Genomic DNA, 19275 nt, shown 5'->3' with positions numbered 1-19275 from the left:
CACGCGTGCGCACACGCACGCACGCACACACACACACACACACACACACACACACACACAAACACACTCAGAAGAGAAAGAAAGTATCAGGGGGGAAAAGAAACATCTCACTCAGTGCGTTTAGAAGCATGTTCAGTCATGCATGTTGGCTGAAGGCACTCCCTCACGTCATACGTGACTGAGTGAGCACACAACAGCCCAGTCGGTCACGTGACCCGAACAGGAAGAGGAGGAAAGGAAAGCCACTCCAGCCCGTCAGGGGCGTCACACCAAATTCTGGGCCCTGGGTACAAGGATTCACTGCGGGCCCCCCATGAATGTTAACTATTGAAAAATAGCAGATATACAAGCTCACAGCGAGGCACCGAGTGCCGCGCTGCGAGCTAGTAGATCTGCTATTTTTGAAAAATTGTGAAAATGTGTGCAAGAAACCTATGTCTCAATGTCAGTGGTGCTCAAACTTTTTCATGTCAAGGAACCCCAAAATGGTATGTAATATTTAGTTCCAGGGACCCCCAGAAGCAAAATTTGAGTTAAAATGTTCGCTTAAAAAATACATATATTCAAAGATTTGCACACATTTTCACGACTTTTCAAAAATAGCAGATCTACAAGCTCGCAGCGCGGCACTCGGTGCCGCGCTGTGAGCTTGTATATCTGCTATTTTTCAATAGCAAAAGTTACTAGGGCCCCTCCACCTTGGGCCCAGTCCCACTTTCCCCCCCTTGTGACGCCCCTGCAGCCCGTGTTTAAAAAGTCTCTCGCACAAGACAGCGTTGCCAGGTCCCCTTATTATAAGCCAGTGGTTCTCAACCTGTGGGTCGGGACCCCCAGAGGGGGTCCCCAAATTATTTTGGCGGGGGTCCCCAGATGATTAACTTAATGTGCAACATTGTTTTCTACCTCAACAGTAAACAAACCAACATAAGGTTTTAAGTGTATGGAGGGCATCTGCACATTTCTAAAGTGACAATTTCAGGACTTTTTAATACCTTGTGAAATTGTGAAAATAGAACCGTGTTATACAAAATGTAATGCCTCAACTCTTAGTGCTCGTCAGGGTGGGGGGGGGGGGGGGGGGGGGTACCCAGTTAAAATATGTTTATTTTGGGGGTCACAGCCTGAAAAGGTTGAGAACCACTGTTATAAGCAACTTTGGGCTTGTTTTTCTCTGTAAAGTTGCTTGTAGTCCAAGTCTGGACTATTCTACAACACTAATCTTGTATGGGGGTGTCACTGTCACAAACTATTCTCAGAATGGGGTGGACGGACAAATTGCATGTTAATTTGGGGCGTCCTTTTAAACAATATTAGAAGCTCTAATATAGTAGGGATGTGTAAAAGTGTCCAAGATTAAACCTCTGGCTGTCAGTCAGTCAGTCTGTCAGTCAGTCAGTCAGTCTGTCTGTCTGTCTGTCTGTCTGTCTGTCCGTCACGTCACATCACGTGACGTCACACTTTTGCCCTAGTCTTATCTCTGCCACCGTTGGCCCTATCCATGCCACACTTTGCACACACACTCCTTGGATGACAAATCACAACCTCCTTCTCCTCATTCTTCTGACCCCGTCCCTACCTAACCCTATAGTCACCTATCTGGGCTCGTTTTACATGTACCTCGTTAGATTGAACACTTGTATTAGTCGTTACGTAAACAGCTCAGAGGAGATGGAGTAAAACTGGCTTGCTTGTTTCTCTCGCAACAGCTGGCAACGCTCAGCTGCTCACACACGCAGACACACACACACACACATCTCAGAGGAGACACTCCCCCGTTCGTACCCAACTCTCTCTCTCTCTCTCTCTCTCTCTCTCTCTCTCTCTCTCTCTCTCTCTCTCTCTCTCTGTGGAAGCCTATAGGCTTTGAGTTTCACCTCGGCTTACCCCTACCCCTCACAGACGGATCACAATGTACCGTACATATTATATCCAGGCCATGGCCCTAGAAAAACTCTGCTCTTATACTGTACAGTACAATTAGGAAGATCGCAATCTACCAGTACTGTAGATCATAAAGTGGCAGTTAGACTGCGTAACATGCCCCTATTCTTTTTAATTTATACATATACAATATGGTATATACACCCCTAGGGGGTCCTCAGAGTTACTACAGGGGGTCCTTCAAATATTTGTGTAATAAAAACCTTTTTTCTCCTTTTTTATATTAACCACTTGAACCCTAGCATCCATATTCTGAGAACTTTAGCCAAAAATAGCAGATCTACGGAATCGGAGAGTTCCGACTTTCCGACGTGCAGCTTTCCGAACTCTGATTCGGGGGTATAGTAATGCTTTTCAGAAGATGCAAGTGACCTTGTTTTGTAGTTGAACCGGACCTTTACAACGAACAGTTCGGTGGTCGCAGACAGTATGGACAGGCCTTTACGTTAAGGCATAAGAGTTGGTACTTAAAGGAGACATCCAGACCAAAACACATATAGGGTTGAATCTGCCTTTTATCATACCCCTTCATACCTGCTTTAGTCGATTTTTTTCATAGCTGCCCCTGTTGCTAGATTTCGGCTGCCCCTGTTGCTAGATTTCGCGGGCTCTCTCATAACTAACACAGTGGATTGTCCTTAGGCTAGTGCGGTTAAAAAGGCAGATTTAACCCTATATGTGTTTTGGTCTGGATGTCTCCTTTAAGACAATCAAAATACAGCCCTCTATGCACAACATTCTTCCCTTACAAGACACGCTGGCTCCTAAATGGAATCAAAAGGGCCGACATCAGTCGTGGCCACTGAGAACTTTAATCCATGAGTATATCATAAAACCACTCATTTTTTGGCACCTGCAAACCCACACAATTCACTGCTTTGTTTTGAGAGAGTGTTACACGTAAACGTATTTTACGCGCGGGACATTAGAGTTACAAAATATGCTGCGTCGCATGGCAAAGAAGCTGAAAACCTGCCACTTACTTCCACACAGAATGAGAGAAAGACATTGAGATATATATATATATATTTTTTTTGCAATTTCACCCCTCGGGTACAAGTATTTTCAGCAACTGGATTATCTTTAAGCTTAATTATCTCTCGGCTGGTGGATCTTGTTGAGCTGGACATTTTAAAAGTAGGCCTCAGGTCAAAGAAGGCGTGCCTGCTTGTACAGTATGTTGTGGCACAAGGAAATAATGCTCAGGATTGTCTTAATGGGAGATTTAAAACAAGACCTATTCAGCTCGGAGACCTGTTTCTGCACTGCCACAGGCTATTGGTTAATGTATAACCAAGCACAGTAATAATGCCTCACTCACTCTCCCCCGCTCTCTCTCTCTACATCTCTCCACCTCTCTTTCCTCCGCTCTCTTTCTCACACGCACACACAGCACACACGCACACACAGCACACACACACACACACACACACACACACACACACACACACACACACACACACACACACACACACACACACACACACACACACACACACACACACACACACACACACACACAGGGTAGTAGCGTACTATGCGGTCCACACATTTCCTACACTTGTCTTGTATGAAATACACCAGGGGTCTTCAACAGGGGGTCCTCCAAATCTTTGTGTGATAGAAACTTTCTTTTCTCCGTTTTTATATTAACGATTTGAACCCTAGCGTCCATATTCTGAGAACTTTAGCCAAAGATAGCAGATCTAAAAGCGTTGTGAGCTTGTAGATTGGCTATTTTCGGCAGAGGTTTGGTGTAGAGGGGAAAAAGAGCAGACTGAGTACAGAGTGGAAGGTCAAGTTTATTGACAGTTCAAGTGGTTAAATACCTGAAAACACAAATTGACATGAATCCATATATACACTGATGATTGTGCTGTCAAACGATGAAAACTATATGGCATGTATGAAGAGGTTGTGGGGGTCCCTGCTTCATCTCTCTCTCAACTAAGGGCTCCTTATTAGCAACGTCGAGTGGAAACCTAATATGTCCATAACGGTTACTTTTCAAGTCGATTCAAATAAGAAAGTAGCAAAAAAATAACCGATCTACAAGCCCAAAACACGCCACGTCGCGACACTGTAGTATGATGAAGTGGGGTGTTAATTTACAATAAATAAATAAATACAAATATGGAAAAAGTTTCTACCCCGGATTAAGGGCATCTGCTAAATTGTAACTCGCAACAGAGGGGTATCAGTCAGCGGTATGTATGCTCATGCACGTGGCAACAACATCACAGTACTGTGCACGTTACTGTACGACTCAAAGGGAGCGAGGTCGTGGGCCAGGTCGTGGTTTTTTAGTGAGCCACTAGACTGCCTTTGGGGGTCGTTTCCTATTGATCGCGACTCTCAATGTACACGGCAGACCAGGGCTGCCTTTCAGCCTAATGCGTTTCCCCTTTGACCTCTTTTTATATAGGACGTTGCTGTACCCATAGGCCAGGCCAGTGGACTGGGATAATCAGTGGTTCTCAACCTGCGGTCTGGGACCCCCGGGCATATACCTAAAATACCTAAAAAGAAAAAAAAACTCTTCTAAATCCTAATGGTTTTCTGAAAAACTTGTTTCTTTATCTGTGGCGATCAACGTTGTCAATGTCAAGGACCCCTAGAATTATATATGTATTTGACCGTGGCGTGGACCCCCATCTCAAAATATGTTGTTCCAGGGACCCCCCCAGAAGCAGATTTGAGTTAAAAATGTTGGCTTTATTCAAAGATTTGCACTAATTTTCATGTTTTTTTTCTCTCCCAAAAATAGCAGATCTACAAGCTCGCGAGTGCCGCACTGCGAGCTTGTATATCTGCTATTTTTGAATAGCCAAAATATTAAAAAGTAGTGGTTAAAGTGGTCACATGACACAGATGCGTTACCGGTCCTAAAAGAAAGGAAAAACAGAAAGGAAATTAAATGGAGAAAAAAAAGACCACCATTACAGTATTAAAAGTAATCCGTGGCCTGGAAAGGTTGGGAACCGCTGGACTGGATGATAGATCTGTGTGACAAACATGCAAGGCTCTCTTGGAATACGAGCTGGGTCTGTCTTTTGTTTGCTGCTCTTGTTTTGCGGTTCTCTGTTGTTGTTTCCATGTGCAAGTGCACTTAGCAGCGAGAGAGAGAGAGAGAGAGAGAGAGAGAGAGAGAGAGAGAGAGAGAGAGAGAGAGAGAGAGAGAGAGAGAGAGAGAGACTGCCATTGTTGCATATCAAACTTGGAGTCGAACAATGCACGCACACACGCACGACCACAAGCAAAAAGAAAAGGAAAGAAAAAAAAAGTGTGTAGGATGGTCTTTGGTAGCCAGGCGTGCGCGAGTGTGCGCGCACGCACACACAAACACAGAAAGCACCCACAGACAAGGCTAGCGCTCTGATGAGTGATTATGTAACCGCGTACAAAAGTGAGGATAGGCGGTGCCTCTAGCCTTCATTTGAAACATGGCTTTTTTGCTAACAGTGTGGAAGATCACCAGAAAAAATAAACACATTTAATTCTAATATCCCGGACACTTGTATCAGATGTAACGATGATAAAGGCACTCTGTTCCATTGTGTGTGGGCATGTCCAAGAATAAAGGAGTTTTGGGAGGAGGTTAGAAAGGAGCTACAACGGATACTACGTATTAACATTGAGCTAGATCCAAAACTCTTCTTATTAGGCCTTTACCCGATCGGCCATAGGATAAAAAACGAGATAAAATTCCTGGATCTTGGGTTCCTACAAGCCAAAAGGGTTATCGCCCTCTCATGGAAAAAGACAGGGAAACCTAGCATCGCTCAGTGGTTTAAGGAACTGTCTTTGTGCCTTCCATTAGAAAGAATCACATACACTCTCAAAAACAAACAAGAGCTGTTTGAGAAAATATGGGGGAACTTTATTCAGTATATAAAGGGAAATGACCTTTCCCACTTGATGGAGGAATCGGAGGTGGGGTAATTGCACTCTCTGCAGGCACTTGTTCGGCCTTGTGGCTTGAGACTCTGTAAGTGTTAATCGTATATGTGCTCATTTTTGTTTGTTTTTATTTTTGTAAGCTGATGTTTTTGTTTTTGTTTCTTGTTGTCTCCACCAGCCGAAGGCTGAGGGAGAGTATGTTTTCCCCTCCGTCCGTCCGTCCGTCCGTCCGTCCGTGCGTCCGTGCGTCCGTGCGTCCGTCCGTCCGTCCGTCCGTGCGTCCTCGCAGTTTGTGAACAGCTAATCTCAGTCACCGTTGGCCCGATCGCTGCCAAACTGAGCACACACACTCCCTGGATGCCAATCTAGAACCTCTGCCCCACATTTTTCAAATCAGCCTCATGGTGGCGCTATAACAGGCCGATTTGTGTGGCCTGGTTGTTACCAGCTAATCTCCGGCGCCGTTGACCCGATCGCTGCCAAACTGAGCACACACACTCCCTGGATGCTAATTCAGAACCTCTGCCCCACATTTTTTAAATCAGCCTCATGGTGGCGCTATAACAGGCCGATTTGTGTGGCCTGGTGGAGACCTGTGCTCGTTTCTTATGTTTTCAACTTGAGATGTGTGTGTCAGTTTGAGTGGTATAAGCGGTATATGATGGTAGTGTAGTTGTGTAAAAAGGAAAGAAAAAACAACAACATTAAAGCTGGCTGCTGCTGATTGAAGTCATTGTAGAATTGCTGCCTGGGTTTATATACTTTGTCCCATATTCTATTGTATAGATATAATTCTTTCTATGCTGTTTCTTTGTCTTTCTGTACATAATGTCAAATAGACCTGCTTCATCGGGAATCATGTGCACAAGCTAAACATACCGTTGTTTCCATTTCACCCAGGTTTTTTTTTTTCATCTAACTCACGTCACTTTGTCTGCTGACCTCACTCAGAAAGGAAATAAACAGAAAATAAAAAAAAATGAAAATAAAACAATTCACAGGAGGCAAGCAGTGATCACCCCATGATGTGCACTGCATTGTAGTTTCAAATGCACTACATTGCAGACGCTTTTTGAGAGTGGAAAAATAAGAAGACACGTGTGACATGTGTGATCTGGGCAGCTTGCCCCAGGAAATGTGCCAAGCTCCCAGTCCCAGTCTAAATTCCAAATTACTTCATACTTCATTGTATGTTTTTATTGTCTCCACCAGCCGAAGGCTGAGGGAGAGTATGTTTTCCCCTCCGTCCGTCCGTGCGTCCGTCCGTCCGTCTGTCCGTCCGTCCGTCCGTCCGTCCGTCCGTGCGTCCTCGCAGTTTGTGAGCGCCAAATCTCAGTCGCCGTTGGCCCGGTCGCTGCCAAAGTGAGCACACACATTCCCTGGATGCCAATCTAGAACCTCTGCCCTAAATTTTTCAAATGGGCCTTTTCTAGCGCCAACTAGTGGCCGATGTTCGCAAAACACATTTCTGTGCACTACTCTTACAGATTTTGTCCAAAAATCCTACAAATCGGTAGGCAATATCTCGACAGTCATGTGATCGACACGGATCTGTCCGATTTTGCATATTCCATCCTGATTGGCTAAGATTGGCTTCCAAAGTTTGTGGGATTGAGCCGTTTTGAACAAAATGCCTCAAATCACAAACGCAAAGTGCAATTATCATGAAATCGCGCACCACGTTCCCACTAGGCCGAGGAAGAAATGCCACTTAATTTTTTTTTATCAGCCTCATGGTGGCGCTATAACAGCCCGATTTGTGGTTTTACCTATAACTCCACCGATCAGTTTCAAACTTTGTAAGCGCACTCCCTAGAGGCTAAGGATAAACCTTTGCCCTGCATTTTTCACATCAGCCTTTTATAGCGCCACCTTTGGGCCGACTTATGTAAAACACATTTTTGGATATTACTCCTTGAGATTTTATCCAAAAATCACGCAAATCGGTACACAGTATCTCTATAGTCATGTGATCAAGTCCGATCCGTCTGATATTTCATATTCCATCCTGATTGGCTAATATTAGCTTCCAAAGTTTGCAGGATTGCTCCGTTTTTGAACAAAATGCCTCAAATCATCAACCATGCTTGCGATTACCGTGACATTTGCCACACATATTCCCACTAGGTCAAGGAACAAATGCTACCTTTTTCACTGGCTTGTTATAGCGCCACCAGCAGGTAGACTTTAGCAAAACATATTTTTGGAACAATGCTTCAAATCATGCATGCAGCGTCCGATTGCCATGAAAGATCTAAGGTGAAGAACACATGCCACCCTTTTTACATTGGCCTATAATGCAGTAGCACCACCAGGACGCACGGCCTGGTGGAGACCTGTGCTCGGAAGAGCACTGCTTCTAGTTTGTAGTGTCATTCAAGTTATTTTATTGCAGTTTGTATCTTCATTTTCATTGTCATGTATTTGTATTTGTTGTGTGTCTCTAAAAAAAATATATATATATATAAACATATTGTTTAAAAAAAAAAACAGTGTGGAAGATGCCGTGTGTGCGCGCGTGTGTGTGTGTGTGCGTGCGTGCGTGCGTGTGTGTCCACAAATATAGTAGAATGTGTGAAATAGACAATGTGAGGACATTTGACCTTAATTGTCCTCACGAGAGAACTGCTTTTTTATGATTGACGAAAAAGAGAATCAAGTCTCTTGCACACCTACAGGTGCGTAGGAGAAGACCAGAACCGAGGGTCTAATGGACTGAAAAGAATGCAATTAACAGGCAAGAGAAATCACAACATTTCGGTCTGTTATAGCACCACCAGGACGCACGGCCTGGTGGAGACCTGTGCTCGGAAGAGCACTGCTTCTAGTTTGTAGTGTCATTCAAGTTATTTTATTGCAGTTTGTATCTTCATTTTCATTGTCATGTATTTGTATTTGTTGTGTGTCTCTAAAAAAAAAATATATATATATAAACATATTGTTTAAAAAAAAAAACAGTGTGGAAGATGCCGTGTGTGCGCGCGTGTGTGTGTGTGTGCGTGCGTGCGTGTGTGTCCACAAATATAGTAGAATGTGTGAAATAGACAATGTGAGGACATTTGACCTTAATTGTCCTCACGAGAGAACTGCTTTTTTATGATTGACGAAAAAGAGAATCAAGTCTCTTGCACACCTACAGGTGCGTAGGAGAAGACCAGAACCGAGGGTCTAATGGACTGAAAAGAATGCAATTAACAGGCAAGAGAAATCACAACATTTCGGTCTGTTATACCTTCATCAGGATATCGTTTTGTTTTATGGTTGAGGTTGGGGTTAGAGTCTTCCCCTACTGTATTTAAAACTTCGATATCACACACTTGTAGATCTGATTTTGCCTTATTGTTAAAAGTGCCAAAATGTTGTTTTCTTTTTTTTATATATACCCGTATTTTCCGGACTATAAGGCGCACTTAAAAGCCTTTAATTTTCTCAAAAAACTACAGTGCGCCTTATAGTCCAGTGCGCCTTATATATGGATCATTCATTGACATTGACATTCCCTTTAGCACAGCTCCATCTGTTGGATGCATAACGCAACGGTAGCGTCTATTATGTGCGCCTTATAGTCAGGTGCGCCTTATATATGAAAACAGTTTGAAAATAGACCATTCATTGACAGTGCGCCTTATAGTCAGGTGCGCCTTATAGTCCAGAAAATACTGTATTCATAAAATCGCCTTCCTAAAATGTTGACATCCTCACAAGTATAGTGAAACATAGTGTATTGTGTGTGTGTGTGTGTGTGTGTGTGTGTGTGTGTGTGTGTGTGTGTGTGTGTGTGTGTGTGTGTGTGTGTGTGTGTGTGTGTGTGTGTGTGTGTGTGTCTGTGTGTGTATTCAATTCTTATTTTAACATCTCAGGTGCAGTATAGTGACCGGACATAATGTTTTCGCAAATTCAACATAACGTTGTTGTCGGGTGGAGATCCATGTTCTGTATATGGAGATATGCTGTGAGACTTGCTCAGTTATTCGTTATTTGAAAATCCTATGACGTCTATGACATCTGACATCACACATACAATTCCCTTTCATGCCCATACATGGAGATCCCTGTCTGACTGTGCACTTTCAACATGAGCAAGCAAGAATTCATATTATTTACTTATTCACAAGACGGCAGAGGAAACTATGCAAGGCACCACACACCAACCCACCACCTCATCATCGGGAGCAGTTAGGGGTTCAGTGTCAGTCAGTACTGCTCAAGGGTACTTCACTTCACAAAGCCAGGAATCGAACCCAAAGCCTCCCAGCTCCCCGAGACAGCTGCTCTACCTCCTGAGCCACTGCCGCCCCGCCCCCGTGACGCGGCGTGTTTCGAGCTTGATGATCTGCTGCTTAGGGCTGTCCCGATTATGACATTTTACATGACCATTATTTGACAATTACATTTCTCTTTGGCTTTTAGGCTTTTAAGTTGCACATGGTAGATATGACACATAACCTAAATATACAAATAAATTACTGACATATTTGACAACTTTATACTTAAAAAAGAACATTGATAGTGGAAATAGCCGATCTACAAGCTCACAACGCGTCGCGATGCAACGCGTTGTGAGCTCTTAGATCGGCTATTTCCACTATTTTTGACTTTTTTTTTAATATATGAACATTTTTCAACATGGAAACGATAATGACGATTATGAAAAATAATCACGATTATGTAAAAAAAAAACATGATTAGACGATTATGTAATAATTGTGACAGCCCTACTGCTGCTTTTGAATTTGAATCCTGGAGAGTAAGTGAGATGAAATCGCATATATATATATATATATATATATATATATATATATATATATATATATATGGTTCTTTTAGACCATCTTTATATTTTGAGCACTGGTAAACTGGAAAATATGTCTTCACACTGTTGCTTCAGAGTGTAAATGCGAACCAACCTCACTGAGACAAATACTGCATCATATTCACAAACATACCTGGCAAAAAAAAGATATATATACATCTATAAAACAATTCTGATTGGGCAACCCTGGCTCTATTCTGGAGCTTTTGGTCGGCTCGGGCATATTTCAAGAAACTGTTCTGGACAGAACACCAAACATGTGGTCACTTGACCATTTACGCCCCCCATCCCCACACACACCACTTCATGCCCCAAACCGCTGCCTGCACGGTCTGTACTCTGTAGCCAAAGGGGCATTCCATTTTCTATTCAAAATGTTTGTTCAACGTTTGTTTAGGAACACGGGTTTAGGTTTTTTGGAGGCTAAAAATGCCCTATGTCCGACAGTATTTTCATCGCCATAAATTCGGAAGCGGCCTTGAAAAAATTGGACGCCAAGGATTCCTGAGGAATGTACTATAATCTTTGGTTGTGACAGACAGTGGCTGGGGGTTCGGATCGGCCCGGCGACCTGCCAGGCGTGCCAGCCCAGAGGTCATTAATTGCAGGGGGACTTCCAGGGGGTCCCCAGCAAAAATGAGGAAAAGTTTAAATGTAAGCCCTCTTTTATTTTTCGGGTATTCACTCTCTGAGCTTGTGGATAGGCTATTTAAAGAAAAAGACAAAGCTTGTCAAATCTTCTCTTATGGGGGTCTCTGGCACAAAATGTTTTCAGAAGGTGATCGGCACGGCGGCCACACACACACACACACACACACACACACACACACACACACACACACACACACACACACACACACACACACACACACACACACACACACACACACACACGCAATCTGAGTTTACATCAAATCCAATCACAGAACAACAGTATATACTGTACAGTAGTTCCTTCACTGAACTCCAGACAAAACAACAACAACAACAGAACAAGGAACAAGAAGCCATTATGGAAAGCATAACATAACACAGCGTTTAGGGGAACTAGTCTATATGAGCGTTTTAACCCATACATCCAGGAAAGCATCTGTGTTCATTTTAGATTTTCGCGTTGGCCATTCAAAAACAGCAGACATACAAGCTCACAGCGGTGTCACTTTCGTGTCGCAATGTGAGATTGCACGTGTGCCATTTTTGAACGTTTTTTGGGAAAAAGAATCTTGAACAGTTCCAGAACGACTGATTCAGAAGGGCATTTCGTAAGAACTTGAACTCATGTCTCAACTAGGGCTGTCACGATTATGACATTTTACATGACGATTAATTGTCACTCAAATAATTGCGATTAGCGATTTAATTGTGTTTTTGTCGTTGACAATTACATTTCTGTTTGGCTTTTAGTCTTTGAAGTTGCACATGGCAGATATGGCACATAACCTAAATATGCATATTGCATTGACATATTTGACAACTTTATACTTAAAAAAATAACATTGAACTACAAGCTTGTAGATCGGCTATTTCCACTATTTTTTGCTTTAAAAAAATATATGAAAAATTTTCAACACGATTATGACGATTATGAAAAAATAATCGCAATTATATCAAATAATTGTGATTAGACGATTATGTAATAACTGTGACAGCCCTAGTCTCAACGGGTCAAAAGGTCATCATTTAGGGGAGGGGGGAGGGGTCACACCGTAGCGTACCTGTGTCTGGGCACCGGGATGCTGTGGCAGGACGGGTGGGACTGCTGCTGCCTGTCCTCGGGCGGCACGGCGGGCGTGACGATGGCGCCGTTGCTGCTCCGTCCCGGCAGCGCCGCCTGGTGGTGGTGTTGGTGGAAGCCGTTGGTCAGCAGCTCCACCCGTTTCCCTGGGTTCCTGATGTCCAAGTGCATGCTGTTGTTGCTGCTGATGTTGTTGCTAAGGCCGTCCGGCGGCAGGACGCCGTTTGTGGTCAGGCAGTGTGTGGGGCTGGCCCTCTTCAGGACCCCGATGATGGAGCCTCTGTCTCTCTGGCCCTCCTGAGCAGAACAGCCAGTCTGCGGAGGAGGAGGAGGGCTTAGTTAGAACATAATAATATTCATAATCATAATACTCATAATAATTCTTCTCAGCGTGTGTATATCGTTGCTGTCGGGCAGAAACCTTTTAAAGTGATCCCTGACTAATACGACAAATATGCCTTAATACATTATAATTGTCCTCTATAACTACATTATGTAAAATTAAAAACACCTCAATTATTTTATTTCTTCTAGAAATAGCTAATCTTTCACTCAATAGGGGAAATGCCCATTGCAAGTTGATGATGTCATAAATGTCAAGTGTGATCTATCCCTATGGGATTTATGGCATGCAAGTGAAAATAAAAACAAACTTAATACTTCCTATGGTTAATATGAGCATCAAATCAATATTTCAAATGTGTTTGTGTTTTGTTTTTTTTGCACATGCATGCCATAAAAATGACACATGACATTTATCTCTGTCGGGTTTCCACCCGACAGAGATGATATTCATGGGTTGCATTTGTAGTCCTAAACGGCCATGTTGAGGACCAACACAGGTTCTTCAATTTGTCTGATTGGCACAGAACTAATGTTCTTCGCCAATCAGAACACCTGTGTTGGTCCTCAACATGGCTGGTGTAGGACTACAAATGCAACCCATGAATATTTGTTCACTCACGTGAAATACTCTGAAATTTGTCCTCTGCAATTTACCCATGCTATAACTACTAGGAGCAGTGAGCGCTTGGGGAGCAGCAGTTAAGGGGTTAAAGGGTCTTGCTCAGCGACACATCTCTGAGAAGTGGAATCAAACCAGGGACTGTCATGTTCAGATGGGGTTTTTTTTTCTCCCCAGGCAGGATCAACTCTCCATCTCTAAACCATTCAGCTATATGGCGGCCCCTAAAAAAATACTGACGTCAGACTATTATCATCATCTGCATTTTAAACACTTAAAACCCTGTATTTAGTTGACCGGATTCCCGAGGGCTATATTCTAAGCTGCTACTATCACCCCCCCGCTTGATACTAGCGCTCCCATCCCTGTTTTCACTGTACACTAAAATATGTCTGCCGAAAATAGACGATTTATAAAAGCTCCAAGGTTGTACGTTTGAAAGGTCAGCTATGTTGGCCCGAATGTTTAGCCCCGGAATAGGGAATGCAAGTGGCTGGATGTTATAAAAGCTTTATACAGACTAGTAGTATTCCAGTTATACTTCAATGGAGTGTTCTCAAATGTAGACACTTATGTGTGTCCATAGTAGCATCCCTATTCCTGGGACGAAAGGGGATAGCGTCAAAGACTTGTTTGACAGCAGTGTCATATGTTGACTTCGTGCTAATGTGTATTTTCAGAAATGCAATCACTTAAACCATCAATACTTTAGTAAACTTGACCTTTCACTCTGTACAGTACACCCAACCTCTTTGCCGAAAATAGCTGATCTACAAGCTCACAACGGCTCGCAGACAGAATAGGGATGCTGAGGTTGAAGTGGTTTACGTAAAAAAGAAAACAAAAAACAACAAGAAGTCCTATCACACAAGAATCCTAATCAAGGAAACCCACGCGTTGACACCGGCGGTGACAAAACAACCTTATTGTTCGGCGTTCAATCATCTGTCAAGAGGAAGGACAAAAAGAAAGAAAGAAAAGCTGTTTCCCTTGTAAAAGTTTCACCTTCCTCCCCCTCAAGAGCTCCTCAGTTTACTGTAGCCCAAAGGTCTTCAACAGGGGGTCCGGGACCCCTAGGGGGTCCTCAGAGTAACTACAGGGGGTCCGCCAAATGTTTAAGTGATAGGGAAAAAAATCTCCTTTTTTATATTAACCACTACTTGAACCCTATAGCGTCCATATTCTGAAAACTTTAGCCAAGCTATTTTCGGCAAAGAGGTTTGGTGTAGAAGGGAAAAAGAGCAGACTAAGTACAGAGTGAAAGGTCAAGTGTATTAAGTGTTGACGGTTCAAGTGGTTAAATATCTGAAAACACAAATTGACATGAATCCAAAATACACTGATGATTGTGCCGTCAAACAATGAAACTATATGCTTCATCTCTCTCTGTCTCAACTAAGGGATCCTTGGCCTGAAAACGTTGTTCTACTCCTCCTCTTCTCCAGTCACTATGGGGAACAACTGCGGGGTCCCTCCCTCTCTCCCTCCTCCCTCCCTCCTCCCTCACCTCTTTATAATCAACTTTTAACATAGCAGGAGTGAGTCAGTCGCCATTCAAAAAGCCTCTCGTATTTGACCTGCTTGCTGTGCTCAGTGAGTGCTCACACACCAGCCATATTATAGACTGCAACCAGTGGGGGTTGCTTGGAGTTTTTTTATCACGCAAAATAAAAGCATTCTTTTAAGCATAAAACCATTCAGGGTCTTGGAGTCTTGACAGCCAGTAGCTTTAACACAGACAGAGTGACGGACAGACAGACAGGGGTGGTAGTATAGTTAAGAGAGGTATTGGATTGTCTTTATTGTCATTATATGATTCCAGTAGGCCTAATGACAGGTTCATATATCCGTGCTGTGTGTGAGACACTTTCTTCTTGGCACGGGGGCAATAATAATTATTATTATTATTATAGTAATAATAATAATAATGATTGATTGATTGATTGATTGATTGATTGCAGTGTTGGGAAAAAGTACTCAAATGTTTTACTTAAGTAACTGCAATCTAGAAATACTCTGTTACAAGTAGGCCTAAAAGTCTGGAATTCAAAATGTAGGCCTACTTGAAAAGTACCAAAGTATTGGCATCAAAATATACTTAAAGTACCAAAAGCAAAGTACAAAATGTTTGGAAATAGCAGATCTACAAGCTCACAACACGTGGCATCTAGCCTAGGTATAAAATAGGTTTAAAGTGGATTCATGTATATTTTATAATATTCTAATTTATATCTGCAAAATATGCAGTAACTAAAGTTTTCAAATAAATGTAGTGGAGTAAAAGTACAATATTTGGATCTGAGATGTAGTAGAAATACTCAAGTAAAGTACAAATACCTCAAAATTGTACTTAAGTACATTACTTAAGTAAATGTACTTAGTTACTTTACACCACTGATTGATTGGAGATGTTATTAGAGGTTTGCATATAGGAAAAGGTGCAGTTTCATGACATCTACAGTTCACTGGTAATCAGTGGTGTAAAGTAACTAAGTAGATTTACTTAAGTACTGTACTTAAGTACAGTTTTGAGGTATTTGTACTTTACTTGAGTATTTCCAGTTTTCAGTACTTTAGTTCTACTCCACTACATCTCAGATCCAAATATTGTACTTTTACTCCACTACATTTATTTGAAACCCTTAGTTACTTCTCAGATATAAATTAGAATATTATAAAACATACATTAATCCACTTTAGCCCTAATGTATACCTTGCTATTTGAAAATAGCTCACCACTTACTGTAAAGTACATTTTGATGCCAACACTTTCATACTTTTACTCAAGTAATTTTCAATTCTCTACTTCTACTTATAACAGAGTACTTCTACAGTGCAGTATTGATACTTTTACTAAAAAAAATGATTACTTTTTCCACCACTGCTGGTTATTAGAGGTTTGCATATAGGAAAAGGTACAGTTTCATGACAGCCACAGTTTGATTGATTGATTGATTGATTGATTGATTGATTGATTGATTGATTGAAGACTTTATTAGAAGAAGTTTGCATAGGAAAAAGTACAGTTTCATGACAGTACAGTTCACTGGTACAAGGTCTACTAAAAGGAGATCCTAGAAAAGACTAAGCTTATTTCCATAGGAAACCATTTAAGTATCTCATATAAAATTCACACAGTTCACTGGGTAATAATAATGGCACTTACTTTCTCCATGTCGTGCAATAATATCTCTCCTCCTCCTCCTCCTCCTCCTCCTCCAAAACTCAGTTCTTTCCCTTTGAGAAAGCCGCTCAGACCGGCTCCATTATTCAGATTATTCTGCTGTAGTACGATGACACCTCCAGTACCGGTGCTGGGGACACCGGCGTCGCGGAGCGCGGAGCACTCTGCCCGGCGGAACAGATCCGCGTGGCTCGGTGGAGAACCAGAACCACCAGAACCTCCAGAACCTCCACCACCTCGTATCCTGATGATCCCCACCGAGGCGGAGGAGCAGGACTTGCTGCTGTCCGAAGAAGAATAGATCCGCTTGGAATTCATCATATTTTATATCTTTTTCTCGAGGGGGTTTTCACTGAATTCACTCAGACAAGAAGCAACAAAACAAAAAATAAGATCGAAACCAGAAAGAAAAACAAGTGCCGACTAAAGAAAGAGAACCAGCTTTCGATAGACTTTTTTTTTAGTGCAAATTAGTGCTGGAATTAGATACATTTAAAATAGAAAATGAAAAAGGAAAACCCAAGGGGATTGTCTTCTAGAGATAATAATAATAAAAGGTGTTTTTTAAAATGTTTTTAAACATTTTTAAACCCGACATAAACCGACTCGCCACTACTATAACTACTATTCTAAAAGAAGTCTATAAACATCAAAGTTTCCTGGTCGTTCCACTGCTTCCACCACACCGACACACACACCCACCCTGCTCCAGCCACCATGTCCCTAAAAGCCGCCCCGGGTTTCTATTCTACTCGCTCAGAAGAAGATAGAAGAGGAGGATGAAAAAGATTGTTTTTCCTCTTTCCTTCCAAATAGAAAAAAAAAACTCGTCACGCCCCCTCCAATTCACTCCCATTGGTCGGTTCGGTACGTAAACATTCCACTCTGGCACGCGGCCACGGCGAGGCGGCCGCGGATTGGACGGCCGCGGCTGTCAGTCATCGCCGGGGTGGGGGGTGTGTCACTTTTTTCTTTTTTTCTTTTTCTTTTTTTTACCGGCCGGTGTTTGTTCGACTGCGACCGAGCCGGCTGTCTGGGGGTTGCCACGTCGTGCTCGTTATAAGCGACTTGGTGGGCTTTTTAATGAAACAGAGCTGCTATACCATTTTCTACTGTAAATATCTTCCTTTTTTTTTTCTTTTTTTTTTCCTTTTTGTTATTGATGATATCCTATGCAAAGTAGTAAAATACTGTGTTCAATCCGTCTGTCTTTCAATGTTATATGAAATGACATAAAGTGGTTCCTGTGTAAATAACCCGAAAAGCGTAATAGGATCTCCTTTTAGTTGACCTTGTACCAGTGGTTTGTACTGTCATGAAACTGTACTTTTTCCTATGCAAACTTGTTTTTATTTTAAGTGTAGTTGCTTGTTTTGGCTTGCTTGCTTCCTAAATGTTGTTTGAATCGGTTGTTCTCAAACATTTTCATGTAAACTTGTCAAGGACCCCCAAACGGAATATTGTGTGCCACGCCCATACAAGATTATGAAATGTTTCAAAGAAATATTCCAAATATAGGCTACTGTTGTATATATTTTGCTCGTAGCCTCTCGCTCTTTGGGGCTTGTTTTCGTAGTCCTGACTCCTATCTGCTTGTTTCTCTCACAGAATTTGGCAACAATGATTTGAACGCTGTGGGTTTTACTGTGCTGGAGAGAGTGAAAAACAGACTCCACCATGGCTACAAGCACAGGCCTACCGACTTTGTATGCGAGCATGTCACTATGTTTTACTTTTAGGTCATGTTTATCTGAGCTTATTTTCCATTCTCTTAACTCTTTATTTGTTTAAATGTTTTCTGTTGTGTAACTGTCAGTCAGGGAACCCATTCAATTAAAAACAATGAGTATGTATTAATAATAATACATTGAAAATATATAGGTAACTTGCATTGCTTAATTTGTGAGCCTACACAGACATTGAGGATAGCTTACTTCTGCATATCACAATAAAAACACTTAGGTTTAAAGGATTAATAAGCATACTTCTCATGCTGCTTGAGCCTTGCTGATGTGGAGTTAGGGTGGTTTGCTGACAGAGAATTCCTTTTTTAATCCGTAAAATTACTACCGTTTTACTCACCACATTAACTGTTTTTACCAGTCACCTGACTCACCTGCGAGAGTGAGGAAATCATGTTTGATCAACCACCACTTGACTCGTGGACAAGTCCAGGCATGTTACAAGTGTCTGAGTAGTTTTTATCAGGTAGCTGCTAGAGTGACCTGATCAGAGAACAGTGGTGACAGTGTTTTTTGCAGGTCGTTCAGCCCGAGTGTATCAAAAGAGCACCTCGGTTAAGGTGGAGACAACCTCCTGTTGGTTCATTCACCAGGTTAGCATTCACCAGCGTCAGCAGGTTGGCATTTCACCAGGTTAGCATTCACCGGCGTCGGCAGGTTAGCATTTCACCAGGTTAGCATTCACCAGATGGAGAGAGCCTCCCAGTTTTACTGAGGCTAGGGTTAAGGTTAGGTTTAGGTGTATCTCCGTCCCCCCGACTTTCCTCACCTCCGCGCAGCCAATCACAAGCTTCCACTGCCTTAACTGAGTTGCTTTTTTGATACACTCTGACTGAAAGACCTGCAAAAAACACTGTCCCATCAATGAATAGCTCTAGCCTCTAACTAACCCAAGATGTTTTCGCCCTCATTTGTATCGTTCCTGTGACTTTCTCTCACAGTTGGCGCTGTAGCCAATGAGGATGGCTAGGCATCAATGTCCTCTCTGTTGTCACG

The 19275-nt window shown here is 42.4% G+C and overlaps 1 protein-coding gene across 1 annotated transcript in view; it reads right to left on the bottom strand.

The window, feature by feature from the left end:
• The window catches only part of slc2a4rg (SLC2A4 regulator), a 112491-nt gene extending 95212 nt beyond the window's left edge, over positions 1-17279 (bottom strand). The window contains exons 1-2 of the mRNA XM_080734114.1: positions 16520-17279; positions 12370-12704 (exon numbers count right to left, since the gene is read on the bottom strand). Of these exons, the coding sequence (XP_080590240.1) occupies positions 12370-12704; positions 16520-16858 (674 nt within the window). The 5' untranslated portion in view covers positions 16859-17279. The remainder of the gene's footprint in view (positions 1-12369; positions 12705-16519) is intronic.
• Between the last annotated feature and the right edge of the window lie 1996 nt (positions 17280-19275).

This window comes from Nannobrachium achirus (genome assembly GCF_963921795.1).
Source record: "Nannobrachium achirus genome assembly, chromosome: 9".
Lineage (NCBI taxonomy): Eukaryota > Metazoa > Chordata > Actinopteri > Myctophiformes > Myctophidae > Nannobrachium > Nannobrachium achirus.
Note: the sequence above shows the minus strand (reverse complement) of the source record. Positions and strands in the feature narration are given on the sequence as shown.